The sequence below is a fragment of the Ailuropoda melanoleuca genome, chromosome 3 (genome assembly GCF_002007445.2).
Source record: "Ailuropoda melanoleuca isolate Jingjing chromosome 3, ASM200744v2, whole genome shotgun sequence".
Lineage (NCBI taxonomy): Eukaryota > Metazoa > Chordata > Mammalia > Carnivora > Ursidae > Ailuropoda > Ailuropoda melanoleuca.
The window spans coordinates 130,355,937-130,373,956 of record NC_048220.1 but is presented as its reverse complement, the minus strand read 5'-3'; the positions used below and the strand labels follow the sequence as shown (position 1 = coordinate 130,373,956).

The 18,020-nt window shown below is 36.7% G+C and overlaps 1 protein-coding gene across 5 annotated transcripts in view; it reads right to left on the bottom strand.

The window, feature by feature from the left end:
* LOC100471557 (cadherin-12) overlaps positions 1-18,020 on the bottom strand; it is a 1,012,668-nt gene that overhangs the window by 23,740 nt on the left and 970,908 nt on the right. For all 5 annotated transcript variants that reach the window (XM_034657064.1, XM_034657066.1, XM_034657065.1 and 2 more), the window contains one exon: positions 10,259-10,395. In XM_034657064.1, the coding sequence (XP_034512955.1) occupies positions 10,259-10,395 (137 nt within the window). The remainder of the gene's footprint in view (positions 1-10,258; positions 10,396-18,020) is intronic.

Genomic DNA, 18,020 nt, shown 5'->3' with positions numbered 1-18,020 from the left:
GGCAGACGCTTGACTGACTGAGCCACCCAGATGCCCCACTGGGAGAATTCTATCAACTATTTAAAGATCACAAAATACCAATACTTCACAAACTTTCAGAAAATGGAGAAGGAAAAACTAATTCATTCTATGTGTACTGCTATCAAAGCCAATGAAAAACATCACAAGAAAACAAACCAAAACAATATGGGCTAATATCACTCATAAACATAAGTACAAAAATTCCTTAACAAAATATTAAAAAATCAATTCCAGAGCATACTATAAAATTACTACATAATGACCAAATGGCATTTATCCTAAGGATGTAGGGTTAATGTCCAAGAATTATCAATCCAACACACTGTATTAATAGAAGAAAACAAAACAAAACAGAAAAACACATGGCCATCTCAAATAGATTCAGAATTTGCATTTGGCTACATCTTATATGCATTCGTAATTTTTAAAAAATCCTCTAAGAAAGTAATGAATGGAAGGCAAGATCCTCAACCTAACCTAGTCTATCTACAAGAAGCCTATAGTTGACATCATACTCAACAGTGAAACAGTCAGTGCTTTCTCTCTAATATTGGGCACAAGACATAAATGGCAGCTCTTGCCACTTATATTCACCATTGTACAATCAAATGAAAATAAAATTAAAAGAAATTCAAAGAATCCAGATTGGAAAGAAAGAAATAAAACTATTTTTATTCAAAAATGGCATGACCTGTTGGTAGGAAATCCTAAGGCATCCACAAAGAAGCCAATAGTTATAATAAAGGAGTCCATCAAGTCCATAGATAAAAGAGCAATAAAAAAATGGCAACTGCACACTTAATAGCAGCAAATAACAAACCAGAAATGAAATTGAGGGAAAAACCCTCAATTTACAATAAAATCAAATATAATAAAATATTTAGGAATAAATTTAGCAAAATAAATGCAGGAATTATTAACAGAAATTCACAAATCATTGCTCAGAGAAATAAACTGGGCTGCTCATGGAAAGGACTGCCAGTGATGGAAACAGAAAATTGTATAATGACTTTTTGAAAATGGGTTGGAACTTTCTGTAAACATTAAACATGAACTTATAATGCAGCAATTCCACTCCTAGGTATCTAACCAAGAGGATGAAATAAACATCCACACAAAAACCTGTATACAAATGCACATTAAAGTATTATGTATACACTTCAAAACTGACAAAAATGCCAATGTCCATCTTTTGGTGAATGGAAAAACATTGTGTGACCTATCCACATAATAAAAATTACTTCAACAATAAAAAGGAACAAAGTAGTGATATGTGCTACAACAACTTGAATGAATCTCAAATACGCTGTCGTCTTTGATAATAAGGCTGACATTGCTCCTTGGAGCTGGATTAGCTGCAGAAAGCAAAAGGTGTCAGTGACTTTGGATTTCTGAAGTCTTCAGAAGATTCCGGTCTCCAGCTGTCAAGTCTTCCAGATTTCCTGGAGGAGATATTAAGCCATTCCTTTTAGATGAACCCTTTCAGGGATGCCTGGGTGGATCAATGAGTTGTCTGCCTTTGGCTCAGGTCATGATCTCAGCTGAGGTCCTGGGATTGAGGGGCAAGTGGGATTCCCCACTCAGGGGGAGCCTGCTTCTCCCTCTGCCCCTCCCCCACCCTGCTCATGCTTGCTCTTTCTCACTCTTTCAAATAAATAAAATCCAAATAATAAATAAATAAATAAACAAACCCTTTCAGAATTCCTGACCCAAAGAAACTCTATGATAATTTATCATGTAGCAATAGATAACTAATCCTGGTCATAAATATTAAAGTATATTTTAAAAGGAAAGAAATATTCTCACTAGGGCTTGAGCTGGAATGGACCCAGTAGGGCCTCATGACAATGCCCATGGCAGGGGCAGCAGCCCCTCCTCCCAACTACCATGCAGAAATCTTGCCCAAGGGGCCTGTCACTAGAGGTCTAGCTGCTGCTTTGCTCACTGCAGGAAGGTAGCCAAGGTCTGCAGATATTTCCAGGGAGGCTTCTGTTTCTATGGAGAGAGACACAGCTATCTGCATCCACAGCTCCATGCAACCTGGAGTGGGGTCTGAGCCCATTTACCTGCCTTCTGTGCCAATGGTTTGGGGCTGAGCAGGGGCCTGCGGGGCACAGAACCTGGTCTGGAGGGCTTGGCCAGCAAGGCAGGGAGGTTGGTGACAGTTTCTGGAAGTCCCTGTCTCCATTATCTGCTGACGGGGATCAAGCTACTCCCAGGACTCTCAGCCCAAGGCAGACTCTACTTGGGAACTCATGGCCCCATTTCAGTGCCTGGACCTTGAGAGAGAGCAGGACAGTCAGGGCTTCATATGTGGCATCTGCATGGAAAAGGTGTGGGATGAGTCAGAGGCATGCTGCCCAATTGCACCCATGCCCACTGTCCAGGTGCCTGTGCACCCTGGCAAAAGAGATGACAGGACTTCCTACAAGACACCATGAAGCCCTGTCCCCAGTACCATGTCCATTCAGGCTACATCACCCCCAACAAACTCTAGGTGAGCAAGGAGGCAGAGAAGAAGCAACTCATCAGGAGGTTCAAGGCTTGGACCAGCCAGATCCTATGGCAGTTCTTCACATGGGAGGATGGTCACTGCCCCTTCCAGTCTGACTGTATTTACCTGCACCAGCTTCTGGCTAAGGACTGAAGCTCTGGTTCTCTCTGGCCAGAGAATATGCAGCTGGCTTCTGTGATGGAGGTGCTGGGCCCAACAGCATTCCTAGGGCACCAAATTAGAGGAAGAAGTATTCACAGACTGTGCCCTGGATATGGCCTTCTGGGATTCAGAACTCCTACTGGATCCCAACAGTTCTTACCATGGCTGCCTGTAACCAGGACCAACATGCGAGAAAGAGGACTGAGCGCAGGGGGTGCTAGGTGGCAGGTCCCGTTCTGGGCTAGATGGAAGATGAAAGTAATAAGCTCTCTACCCGCATACACAGGAGCATTGACACAACGGAGGAACATAGGGACAGGTGGAGGGCTCTGGGGAAGAGGAAGTTGTTCTCACCCACTTGCCTGGGCCTTAGTTATTACAGTAGTTCTTTTGTAGAATGATCTTGGAAGAAAACAAATAAAATGCACCTAAACCATGAAAGAAAGAAAGAGAGAGAGAAAGGAGGGAGACAAGAAAGAAAAAGAAAGAAAGAAAGAAAGAAAGAAAGAAAGAAAGAAAGAAAGAAAGAGAAAGAAAGAAAGAAAGAAAGAAAGAAAGAAAGAAAGAAAGAAAAAAAGAAAGAAGAAAGAAAGAAAGAAAGAAAGAAAGAAAGAAAGAAAGAAAGAAAGAAAGAAAGAAAGAGAAAAGAGAAAAAGACTGGCATTTCTTCCTGAATTGGTGCTTTTCTCATCTGAAGTTTCATTTATTCATATGGCGGGTACTTGATGCTGGTGGTTTGCTAGACGCCTAGCTGGAGGTAGAGACAAGAACACTCATTCACTGTCTCTTTATATAGACTGGGCTTCTTCTCAGCATGATGGCTAAAGTTCAAGGGCAAGTATTTCAAAAGTGAGAGAAATCCAGACGGAAACTCTTGCATTTATGACCTAACACAGTCACATAGAAATGCATCTCCTCTGCGTTAGTCAGGGCTGTCACTAGTGCACTTCAAACTTCAAGCAGAAGGAAGATTGAACCCACTTCTTGATGGAAGGAATGTCAGCCTCACTATTAGAAGAACATATAGGAAGGGAAAGACACAAAGGTATGCCCATTTTTGGAACCTGAAATCAGAAATCTCTTTTAGAAATGGTTCATTAGTAACTAGCATTGTAACCTTTAATAAATCCTATGAAAACTGAATTTTATTTATTTTTTAAAAGGTTTATTTCAAGTAGGTAGTTAATACACAGTGCAATATTAAAACCTCACCAAAGAAGTAAAAGACCTGTACTCTGAAAACTACAAAACACTGATGAAAGAAATCGAAGATGACACAAGAAATAGAAAAACATACCATGCTCCTGGATGGGAAAACTAAATTTTAAATTTTAAAAGGAAGTAGAATTGATATCAATTTAGGTCCCTCATGCCAACTTCCTCAAGGCTAAGGAGTTTTATGGGGTAAAGAAAAGTCATTGGCTTTATCCACAGTTCTCGTCAATGTAGTATATTGGGATTCCACGTAAGATTTCATTTGACAAAGTATCCTGACGATCTACAAGTCTGAAAATTACAGATCTCTAATTGTCCACCTAGAGGTGAGAAAACTTTGGGATAATCTTGCCCTACATTTTTTTTTTTTTTTTGGTCAGACCCAAGACTGGAATCCAAGTCTTAGTATGCATGTCACTGCTCCATGATGGATATCAACGAACTCAGAGAACACGAAGGCACACCGCCTGAGATCTACGCATGTCCGTGATAATCGCTTACTCTCAAAGAGTAAAGCCTACACGGCTGTCGAGGCCACTGTGCTGGGAGAAAGCCCAGTCTACACTCAAGGGTCAAAGTGGTGGGGTTTTTTAAAATTGTGTATTAAATATTCAATAAATACTGGCTAAATAGTCGAATATTTCCAAGGGCCAGTGAGAAATGCAGTCGAAAATGTTTTGAAAGTGTAAAGCACTGACAAACACAGGGTTCATAGTATGTTAAAATATGCCGACGCCGTTAGGCTTTCTTATTTAAAGACGACGCCTGCTTTTGAATAACTATCAGTGCTAAAAATTCAATTTCGTGACTATGTACTAAATCGTAATTACAATAACTTCAAGAATGAAATCTTAACTTTTTATGACAAAAAACCACTGAATTATAGTGCAAAATGAGCAAGATCCAATGAATAAGTAACATAGCTTTCTTTTTCTTTTCTCTTTAAATCAGTTCATTTTGAAATTACAAGATAAACCATTTCTATTAATAGCTCTGCTCAATTATAGTGGTATGATCTGTATCTAGACTGAGCAATCCATAAAGAGGATTTAAATTATTCATATATATCTATGCTAAAGTCAAATATTACTTTCTATGCTGTTGGTGACAAAAACTGATCTCTAAAGAAAAAGGAAACTTTAAAAATACTGCCAATCAATTTTTCCCCCAATGAAAACACTAGAGGAAACCTATCATTAATTTTAAATATTTGCAATAACATAAAACCCCAGATAGTCTGAATTCCTTTAGAACAGGAACTGCTTCATATTCACATTAAAACCTCCAGAATTTAACACAGAGCCTAGTGGATTCTAGCAAATTGAACATATCAATGAACAAATATTCTTTCAAAAACAGACTAAACTGAGAAGAACGTGGGTTCCATACAGCTGATAAAACAGGAAATTTCTGTGGATTGTGACCCACCAGCACCATGAGAGTCAGCATATTTTCCTTGAATTCATCCATGGTCAACATGACTATAGATGCCATTTCACTTTATGTTAAATTCTCAATAATTTTAAAAATTCTTCTTAAGTGACTTTCTTTAGTCTAACCACAGCAAAATTAAATTAGTATTTGGAAGGCAAATAAAACCCATTATTGATTTGATTAAAAAAAAAGTGATTTTATACAAGTAGTTAATAGATGTCAGTCAGTACACAATCAAATTTCTGAAACATGCAAATTCACTATAGGATTGTAATGGATAAGCAGTCTAACAAGCCTAGCTAGATAGATAATAGATAGGTAGATAGATAATAGAGATAGACAGATGATAGATAGATAGATAGATAGATAGATAGATAGATAGATGATAGATGATAGATAGATGATAGATGACAGATGATAAATAGATAAATGTCAAGACTAACAAAAATTTCAATTTAATTTTATGAACATTGCAAATGTATAATTTTTTTACTAGTTTTTATTCTAATTATCTATACATATGAAAATCACCTTGATTAGTTCAACTAATAACTTACTTAAAATATAGCTAATAAGCTTAGGCAAGTGATTAATTGTCCATGTGAAATTCTGTTTTGGAGTGAGAGAGTCCAGGACTCCCATCTTCATTTGGTCACCACTCCCAGTGGGACATGGAGCTACAAATGAAATATCTCTGAGCTTCCATTTCCTCACACTCACAGTGTGGACCATAATACTCATCTTGATTTAATATATATTAAGCTAGTAGAATTGTTTAGTATATTAGTTTATATTATTATTACTACTTGCTATTATTTCAGAAAAATTAGGTACTTTCTTCTCATTTGGTCTAAGAACATCATTTCATGGCTAACTATGTGGCATGCAGGCAGATAAAATTCTTCAGAAAATTCTATCACAAAATCTATTTCTTTGTGTTTAAACCCTTCATCACTTAATGACCATATTATGGTCATTTATAAACTTTTGCCACTTCCCCCTACAGGTTGGATAAGAATACTCTTAAATCTGAAGTCCCTGGAATTAAGCATAATTTTCATAGTTATAACTTAGTAAAATTCTCTATTTTGGTCAATTTCTAACTACTAAACTTTAATATCCTTATGCATAGATTTTGGTCTCATTTTTCTCATAACTCACAAGTTGTGTCTATACCAACTTATGAAAACAAATGTATGAATTTATGTTTAGCCTGAATTATGGATAATAATGCCAGAGTTTAATTTTTCTGTACATATGAAGATAATACCATTTGCATTATGTTAAGTAAAAAGAAGTAATAAAAAATAGCTCTATATACCAAATAACCTAAAAAATAATTACCCAACAATTTAATCCCAACTCATAATGATATATTTACATACAAAATTTTCCCTAAATATAGCAGATAGTGAGTCAATTCACTGATTTTTTACCTGTTTCATAATAAATGCAAACAGTCCATTGCCATCCGCATAACTATTGACCAAGAAAAGAAGAACCGTCTCTGGTATCATTTGTTTATTTCATAATTATATAAAATATGTTCTAGGGCTTTAATGTAGATATTTTTAATTATCTTTGCTTAATGATATTTGTTACAGTAATGCCAAAAATATTGGAACATATGTGTATTGAAAGTTTCTGATAATTTGAATGAAGTGAATTTTTGGAACTTCCATCTTTCCTACAATTCTCAAGGTTAGTATCATAAAAACGGCAAAGCAGTAATGCATAAAAGAATTATTAGAGTCTAATAAAATTATTTGGATCTCCAACTACAGCAACACTGATTAATGACTGCTTTTTAATTAATTGGAAGTTGTTCAATCATTGTAACATTTCATTTGCCTGAGATTTTTTATGTAAGGGTCAGGCCAAAACACATGCTAGTTCAATCTGCAATAAGGTATACTTACATAATTTTTTCTTCTTGGCAGTACAAGTGTAATCTATTTATTTCTCAGTCATTCACCGTGATGATAGCTTCCTGCTCAGCTGGCTAGTTTGATCAATGATAGCACCCTTATGCATTACAATATGAATGAATTTTACTTTTAAACTCTGTGAATTCAAGCAAAATAAAACCCATAATAAGCTATTCTTATTGTAAATCTTTAATTACCATGTGGTTTGTGTTCTGCCTCTTTATTTTTTCACATGGATACATGCATTTACCCCAGCAGACTTCCTTGGGGCTCTAAAATCTACACAATGGTCTTTGAATAGGTACTGGGAGGGAACAGGGGTACCTATTTTAGAAATGCTAATTTGACATCACTCTTATATTGTATAAGATTATATATATATATATATATCAAATATATATCAAAGTTTATTTTCTAACTACAATATGGTTAAGATATCCCCTAACATTCCAGATGAGTGAAATAATTGCAAGTTAACATGAAAGGAATGATGAGTAACAAACGTAATTGTACTAGGATGCAGTATAGGAGGGGGAAAAAGATGCCAGGTGTGAGAAGAGACCAGGAAAATGCTGTAAAGAAAACAGGTGTCCTCCGCAAAGGGTACACCGGCATTCTCTTCTCCTGATGATCTGTCTGCTCAGGCAGCTGACTGGATGATCTGCTTGCAGAGCCCACCTGAGCAAGGAGGGCAGATTTGAAAGATGGCTGGCCAGAGAAACCATCCAGTAGAAGAACAGCTGGGAAGTCCCTGCTCCGTATGACAAGGATGTGTGAGTTTCCTCAGGGTCAAGTGGGCACAACACAAAGTTAAAATTGAGAAACTATGCTATAAACTCACCCAAGAAGACTGACCTCTATGCAAGGGGGCCCTGGAATTAAGAAGTTGGAAGGTCTACCACCTGGGTACCCATAACAAGTTCCTGTGTACATGGGATGTCCAGAGTTCCCCACATCAAATAACTCAAAGATCACTTAAGAAGACAATGTTGGGGCAACTGCCCTAGTGCCAGTCCACTTTAGCCCTAGAAGCAGTGGCAAGCAACAGAACATTATATGGGGGCAGGTAAGAAAGACTTACATATCTGTCCTTCCCTCTGTCTTTTCCACCCTAACAGGCTGGAGAATCTGCAGCCCCACCAGCGAGCAGTCACAGTTCCAACTTACGGTGTCCTTGAGTCCTGCAGTCAGCTGTTGCTGTGTAACAACAAATGACCCCAAAATGCAGTTGCTTGAACTAATTACTATTTGAGTCCCTCTCACAACTTTGTGAGTGAGGCATCTGGGCGGGGTTTGTCCAGGCATATATTCCATTTCACGGGGCAGTGGCGGAGGCTACATTGCGGTATTGCGCTAGCGAATGGCCTAGGCTAGAGACTCCAAAACAGTTTCACGCACCTGTGCAGCACACTGGCAGGTATGATTGAAGACTGAGCAGAACTGGGATGGTCAAACTGACCACCAATGTGTGACCTCTCCAGTGTGGTAGCCTCGGGGTTTTCAGTTTACTCACATGAACAGGCGAGTGTTCCAATAAATGAGATGGAAGCTGCGTGTTTTTTTTATGTTAGTCTTGCCCTTAGTAATCAGAGTAACCACAATGTAATGAAATCAGCTAAAGATATCATGAAGGCCTAGAAATAGGTTTCTGACTTTTCAGGTTTGGAAGCAATTGTTGAAGAAAAACAAAGCTGTATAATATTTACACCCCGCGAGATGGAAGCTGCATGTTCTTTTATGTTAGTCTTGCCCTTAGTAATCAGAGTAACCACAATGTAATGAAATCAGCTAAAGATATCAGGAAGGCCTAGGAATAGGTTTCTGACTTTTCAGGTTTGGAAGCAATTGTTGAAGAAAAACAAAGCTGTATAATATTTACACCCCGCTGAGTTGAGACTGAACAAAAACCCCTCAACAGAAATATTCACAGTTAGCTCTTCCCTGCATGGAAAAATGAAATTAGCTGCCAAAGTAGGTGTACCAGATGAACAAAATAAAATGAGAAGGAAACAAAATGAAAGATGTTCAGAAGGGATTTCCCCAAATCTTTCAAGAGACCACAAGCAGATGGATGGGAAGGTGCACTTTCTTGTGCAAACAACTACCTTGATAACCAAATGTCACCATTCTCCCTCTAACCTGCTACCTTAGGAAGTTGTGATAGTATCCTAGGTTGTCCAGCCAAACATACTGAGAGCTGTGTCACTCTCAGTCTAGAGGATTCTCTTCTGGAGCAACCGGAAATCAACACAAGTCCTAACAATCCTATCGATTCTGAGTGACTCCTTAAAGAAAAGCATTTAAAGCTCCTGTATATTCCACAGTGACATTCATTTAAAAAAATACATTAAAATTACATTATAAGAAAAGAAGAGAGAAGGAAGAGGGGTGATTTTAAAATGCTCTCTTCAGTTTCAGAAAATATTTCAGAATGAACGATTTTGTGTGAGAATTAATTCCTCCTGCCCAGCCTCTGAAGCTGCCAATATTCTATACGGAGGTCCGGTNTACAGTGACATTCATTTAAAAAAAATACATTAAAATTACATTATAAGAAAAGAAGAGAGAAGGAAGAGGGGTGATTTTAAAATGCTGTCTTCAGTTTCAGAAAATATTTCAGAATGGACGATTTTGTGTGAGAATTAATTCCTCCTGCCCAGCCTCTGAAGCTGCCAATATTCTATACGGAGGTCCGGTGTGGAAGANTGTGAAAGAGAAGTCGGAATGCCCGTGGATATTTGAGGGTACAGCGTGGAAAGGGATGAGGTCACACAATGAAATGCACTACTAGATATTCATGCAAGCCTGCAAACAGGGCTCATTGGCAGCTGTCACAATTTCTCTGGACTTATGCTATGAGGAAAAGGAACAGGTTTCTGAGTTTCCCTAGGAGACCACTCAGCTGTCAGTCCAAAAATGAAAAACACCTCAGTGGGGACTCGTTGAAGAGTGTTCAGTCCAAAGAACTGCAGTGTAACATTGATTCTGTCCATGCCATACTTACTAACTTTACTCGCAATTATGGAGAAATTATACTGCGCAGTGCTTTCTCTGTCTAGTAATTCATTAGTGGCGATGGTTCCTTCAGTTCCGTCTATTGTAAAGTAGCTGTCCCCATCACTCTTCCAATCTATGAAGTACCTGTGTATAAAAAGAGTAGATGCAAATGTGCAATGATTACACATGAATCATAATGGCAGTCAGGCTAACTTGACACAGTTCCTTATTTTTCTCCCTGTAGCTATTACCCACCGTGCGATAAAGAAGAGTGTAAATGACAGCTTCTTTATTGCAAAGTCAGTATGCTCAAGGGGAAACTGGAAATAATGAAAGATTTAGTACTCCTGCTGTTCATATTATTTTAGGGTCTTGACACCTTGAAAGCTCAGCAGAGACTAAAATTCTAAAGCTGACCATGGGTTTCCTTAACCTGCTGAATATTAAAACTTTTCCAAGCAGTAAAAGATTGCTTAAAGGTGGCGGTGGGAAGAGCTGGGGATAGGGGAAGGCAACCGGATACAGCTACAAAGAACTTAGGCCAGAACAGAGGCAGAATCTTTATTTCCACAGATAGAAAAAAATCATATTATGGAAACCAAGGGGCAATTGTGTAATTGACAATGTGGCAATTGTACAGAAGTATTTTCCTCAAACACATGTAAAAAAACCACTGCTGTTTTATTACTCTATATATCAGGACAACTTTCTAAAAAATAAACAAAACAAAACAGTGAACTTAGCTAATAATGTCTCTTTATCTCCTTTATTAGTTAACCTATTTGCTAATAACAGATGTTACCTTCTTTATGTGAAGCAGCTGGACTAAAATAATCCAAGAAAATTAATTAAAAAAAAACAGAAACTGAATTATATCAATCTTTATGTAGCAGATATATAGTGAAAAAATCTTTTTCCAACACATATTTTCAATCATAGTAATACATATTTTGACATCTTAGCATGTGTCAGATACTGTTCTAAATGCTTGCATGTATTACCATATTAAAGTCCCACAAAAGCCTTGAAAAAAAAGTATTGTTCATCTCCCTATTTTACCAATGAAAAAACTGAAGCATAGAGATACTAAGGAAATCTGCCCCAGTTCACATACTGAGAAAGTTTTAGAGCTGATATTTGAACCAGGTCATCGATGTTTTCTGTAGAATTATCATCATGTAGTCTTACCAATTTTAAAAAGAACATTTTAGGGGAAAGGGCTCTCCTCATTAAAAGGCTCAATGAGCAATATATTTATCACCATTACTCTAGCCTGGGAATCACAGTGAGATCAGTACAAGCAGACAACATCATTGCAGTGAACCTGTCTAAATCCCCAGGCCAAACAAAGTCAAGTCATGCACTTCAAAATAGCAACGTTGAAATACCTGAATTACCAAGCTCCCCCACAAATCCCTAAAACACAGACCACAGGCACAAACAGCCAGGCCCTATTTCACGCAACCATGTTTTTGTTTGTCTCTTATTCACTATTATATGGCATCTAATCTAAGCTCCATCACCGCGTAAGTTTCGGTTCCTCCCTTCCCTGGATGTGATCTTCTCAGAAAGCTTACCGCCCACGTCTGGAGTACAACTGAAACGTAGTTGAACATTTTCTACTCAGCTAAACATCTTCAGCATCTTCCCAAAGCCGATCAGACCGCAAGCTTGTGGGTCTAGGACTAGGTCCTGGCATTTTCCTGACGTCCTATCTTTGTGTGACTCATACCTCTGCCAACCAAACAGTAACCGTGAGGCAGAAACCACCCCTTTACATTGTGATGTTCTGCCCAAGATAGCAATTAAGAAGTGACCATCAATGAAACTGAAAATGGAACTACTATATTTCGAGACATTTCCAGAGAAGACATGACCCTGTCCTAAAATGTCTAGATCATTTTCAGGAGATCTGTCCTCCCAGAGTGTAGATCCCATGTTTACTTTAGGTTTGCCACAGTCCACAGGCAATATAAGGCTACAGTGATATTTTAATTGCAATTAATGGCAAAAGTATAACAATGGACTGTCTAATCTGGCCTCACTCACCAGTGTAAATGAGCAAAACCCTGAAATATAGAATTTGAATCACCTTACCCTTATTTGGTAAGTAGATGAGACTTACATTTTTAAAAAAGGTGTTTATGATCTATATATGATTAAAACAAATGTATAGTTCATATAAGTATGGAGCCACTGTTGCTAAGAAACCTGTTTTCACAATTGAATAGAAATCAAAAATTAAAGCATTAACCTCATCTGTGCAGACCACTTGACAGAGTACAAATTTATTACTTTTCTGTAAATGAATTTTCAGAAATGCCTCAAAAAGTTTTCTTCTCTTCATTAGGTAAGCATTCTCCTTAAAATTGTGTCTTTTAATTTGCCTAATAACTTTCTCACAGTTAATGGAAAAGCTAAATTCTCAGACACATTTTGTAAAAAGTACTTGATGGTTCCGAGTTCCTCTAAAAGGGTTACATCTCATTCCTTAAGCAATAAAGATGTAGAAGTAATGATTCAGGTCAAGATAGGAAATTTTCTTTTCTTAATGTGATAATAATCCAAATCTCTCCCTTCCGTCTTCTCGTAGTCACTGGTTGGTATTTTATTATTTATTTTTTTAAAGTTTTTGTCTTGGGGAAGATAATTAAATGAAAGTAAATTCAGTTCCATTTATTTCCACATTTTATTGAGAACCCAAGTCACATACAGCAACACTTAAGATTATAATTGCTTCATCAAGAATCACAATTACATTTTTTTCTTAGAAATCCTAACATTTCTCTCAAACTTTTTAAATAGCAGTTGCTAGTTTTCTATTGGCTCCTCTCTGTTTTTTTTTTTTTTCTAATCCTCCTCCTCATTCTAACTTCCCTCTTAGTAAAATAAAGAGTTATATCATAGGTAGTTGAGAGAGCTTCTCTTGCTATGATCTTCTGACTTATGTCCATTTATGTTTCTGGATGCCAACTTTACCTTTCCCAAAAGTTTTATACCTAGACTTTGGTTTATTCTCCAGAGATTGTGAAGCAGCTTACTCTAATGGGAAGAAAGTAGAGTTTAGGCAAATATTGATCCAATTTGGGTTCTGCGGTTAATAGCTTCAATATTAAACAGGTAGTCTCAGTGTTCTCATGTATTACAATGTAAGGACAGTACTACATGACTACGTAAAGGAATAATGTGATCGTGTCTTCGTTCATGTTTCTTCCCCTGAAGCCTTACCGAATCCCTCCAGACAGCTTTATTACTTCCCTATTACAAAATTCTATCTTCGTACTTCTTTTATCTGATTTATCAATTTTAATTGGTGTTAGCAGTGTCTCTCAAAATAATTGTATGTTGTTTTGTGGTTGACACAGAAGGTTTCTAGAGAGTAGGAAGGATTCATCACCGAGTTTATTGTTCTATCCCTCGTATCTTGTATTTTAATGTATGAATTGTATTATTTTATAGGAACATCTGACTGTTGTTGTGAATAATAGCCTGATCACATTTCAAGCATGGGTTGTTGATTTTGTATCTTTGAATATTCAAACACATGCATTCTGAAGTCTTTCTCAGGTACCTCCAACACCACCTTGAACTGAGTCAAATGCATGTTGTTCCAGGTCAGAGTGGGTTTACTTACTCTCTCTAGTAGCTGTGGCTGAATGTCTCTGAAGAAAGGTACCTTTTTAACTAGAGTCATTTACCATTTAAGACCCAAATATAGACATCATATTTGAAAGACAGCTTTTATTACCCGTGTTTTTCTAATAACTGAGTTTTATCTCCTCCATGCAATTTGTTTGTCCTTCAGCTCATTTACACTCTGAAAATTACTCGCATTCTCCTAACTCATCAAATACTCGTCTTTTTCTTAAGATTTATTTATTTATTTGAGAGAGAGTGAGCAGGGGGAGGGGCATAGGGAGAGAAAGTCTTAAGCAGACTCCTTGCTGAGTGGAGCCCAACACAGGGCTCGATCTCACAACCCTGAGATCATAATCTGAGCCAAAACCAAGAGTTGGACACTTAGCCGACTTTGTACCCCAGATGCCCCAATGCATCAAAAGTCTTATAATATTTTCTAAGGAGAGGGTTTCATACCTCTGATATTTTTGAAGTAACTGATCATTAAAAAAAAATCAAAGTAATATGAAATTTGAAATAAATGTGAGAAAAGACTCTTTTCTAAAAGCAATTAAAGAAATCATAGAAGGGAATGAGCTATAAAATGTGTGTAACTTAAATGGGGTATCCTTCAGCATTTCAAGATAGAGCAAAGAACTGGAACCAGCAAAAGGTAAACTCAAAAAGTGTTATAAAGAATATATAAGCAACTTGGATGTTTTGCCATTTTGAGGAGTTAACAAGAAACTTGATAGGATAGCTTTCAAAATAATTCATCACCCTAACTAATATCTGGACACTTAGCCATTGAGATTTCCTTGAGTATATCACCAGAATAATAAAAAATTTGTTTAAAAATGAAAGCAAACTTATCATTGACTGTAAAGATCCAATTCACATAAAAATTACACTGTAAGTCTGTATTACAGATCCACTAAATTTTGTCAGTAAATCCTCAGTTATGTCTAAATATTATAAGAACTTTGTGGTTGTCTAGAAAAATAAAAGGTACCGTATCTCAAATAATAAGATTTTATTTCAATATATACCAAAAAATTATTAATAAAACAACTGTATAATTTGGTATTTGCTTTTCCAGCCTGACAAATGTCAATATTGTCATAGTTCAATTAAACATTTTTCAGATTTAGGCAGCGCCTGAGTGGCTCAGTGGGCTGAGCGTCTGCCTTCAGCTCAGGTCATGATCCTGGGGTCCTGGGATCAAGGCCTGCATGGGGCTCCCTGCTCAGGGGACAGTCTGATTCTCCCTCTGCCCCTGCTTCTGCTCTCTCTCTCTTTCTCTTTCTCATGCATGCGTTTTCACTACATAAATAAAATCTTTTAAAAAATAATAATTCAAACATTTTTCAGATTTAGTTAAAGTTGTTGTAAGGTTTAAATCAGGGAAACATGTAAAATGTTTAGAATACTTTCAAGTATATAATAAGGTCCATAGTTACCATGTTTTAAGGAATTAAATATTGTATATTTTTACTGACTTGTTTTGACTTTCTATCAATTTTGTTTAATAAGCTACTGAAAACTATGGTATTTTAATTATATTTTCGGCAATCTTAAAATTAAAAAGCAACTCAAAAATTTAGATGAATAGCTCAATTACACTGAGGAATGGGAACAATTAGTTTGACTTTTAGAATCTGGCTGCTAATGGTTAAATCCTATTTTCCTTCTTACTGAAGACATAATTGGATCTTCCTGGGCCTCAGTTTCTCTCTCTGTAAAATAATGTCAGTTGTGATGTTTAAACAAATCTGACCAAAGTGCTCAGTTTAAAGCCAGGAATAAATTAGTTGTTATTATTATTATGACATCACTGTATGTTGGGGCACCTGGGTGGTGCAGTTGGTTAAATGTCTCCTTTGGCTCAGGTCATGATCCCAGGGTCCTGGGTTTGAACCCTGCTCAGTGGGGGGCTGCTTCTCCCTCTGCCTCTGCCCTCCCCCCCACCCTACTCACACTGGTGCTTGGGCTCTCTCTCTCTCTCTCTCAAATAATAAATCAAATCTTTAAAAAATGACATGACCATACATTGATAGTTAACTGCCACCAAAGCAAATAAAAGTAACTTGTCCATTTTGTACATGTTCTTTGCAGTAGCTCCTATTTTACTGGTTGTCAATGGATAGGTCATTTGAGGAAAAACACAATGAGTTTATTCTCAAAGGATCTTCTCATTCTTCATAGCAAGTTAGGCTCTTGATCAACAACCTCTCAAATGAATTATTCTTAATCATTCCATTGGTGTAAACTTAGAGGGAATGTGTCCTTCATTTCCAGTGCAATCAAAATAAGCAGGGAATTGTAATAAAGGTGTTTCCTTTCCTTAATGTTGTCAGCTACAGAATAGATCCAATAGTAAATGGGAGATTCTGATGAATGAATAATTGGATAAGAGCATGTCTGAAGCTAATATATACTCAACCGTCTCACCGGGGGGAGCTTCTGCTGAGTTTCTGGCTAATGGCAACCCAAGCAGATCAAGGCGAGATTACAAACATACAGATCCAGTCACTGATAAATTATACAACCTAAAATTAGTACTAAGAAATCTGAAAGTAAAATTCACCTAAACTCAACTTTTCTCTTTACCTTTGTTCCCACAATTCCATTCCCTTCAATTAAAATAGTTTGTAACCTTCTATTTCATCACCTTCATCCTTGACTTAAAAGAATTCTTGTATGTTTTGGAGAAAAGTCTTCTATCAGATGTGTCTTTTGCAAATATATATATTAAAATTCACATTGCGAGCGCTAAAGGAAAGAGATAAGGTAAGCAGTGCTCAAAAAGGATTAACTGTTTTATCTTAATGAATATTTTATATAACCTTATGGATAAAATGTTTTCTCCCAATTGCTATCTGAATATTCAGTATTGTCTAAGAAAACAGGCCATAAATACAAAATTAGTTTCCTCTCTGCCAAGTAATAAATACTAGAATACAAAAGAGTGATTATAGTTATACAAAACTCTACACAAGGAAGCATTTTTAAAGATCACTTTAAGAAAAAGAAATAGTGTATTAGTTTCTTTATCAGAAACTATCTTTCATGAATTACTTTATTAATTCTAAGTGGAGACAGCCAACATTTAACAATAGCTAGGACTAAGCACCACTAAAAGAAATATTGTCAACCTTTAGATCATTTGAAGGATTCAGGGAAAATAACAGTATGAACAACACAAAAAATGTTAAATGAAAAAATAGAGATATTGTATACAAATGGCAGACACAGGAAGAAAAAGCAGATGCTTTCAAAGAAACTCGGGGAAAAAGTAAAAGGAAATGTGGAATTTAGACACTCCAGTAGCAGCTTAATGCATTAATATCTGGGGAGTTTGCCCTATTTAACTTTTTTACTACTGTGATGTGTTTAGGGCCCTCAAGAGAATTATTTGTCCAAAGTTGATTTTTTTATGACATTTACTTGCAAATGTACTGATGACATTTTGTTTCCATTAACTTCATTTATAGAAGCTAAGGAACTGAGAAACCAGTTACAAAAAAAAAAAAAAAAAGAAGAAGAAGAAGAAAAGAAGAAAGAAAGAAAGAAAGAAAGAAAGAAAGAAAGAAAGAAAGAAAGAAAGAAAGGAGAAAGAAAGAAAGAAAGGAAGGAAGGAAGAAAGAAAAGAAAGAAAGTGAAAGAAAGTAGACTCTTGACTGTATTGTGCTAAGATAGCAGAGATTAAGCCCTAAACACCCAGGTCTTCAAACTTTTAAAAAACAAAAAGACCTATTTTACATATATTTTAAAGATTTATTTATTTATTTCAGAGAGAGAGAGAGCAGGAGGAGGGACAGAGGGAGAGGGAGAGAGATTGCTTAAGTAGACTCCCTAATAGGCATAGAGTCCAACGTGAGGCTCGGATCTCAGGACCCTGAGATCATGACCTGAGCCTAAATCAAGAGCAGGTTGCTTAACTGACTGAGCCACCCAGGCACCCAAGACTAATTATATTTATATATTAGATCTGCTTATGATCAATTTGGAAAAACACAAATTCACACATACACATATATACACATTCTATATTTCACTATATATTAGGATAAATTTAGCAAGAGAATTTCAAAATCAAATTAAATTTTGCATGTAGAATGTGAGAGAACAAGGAAATATCCCCAACTCTC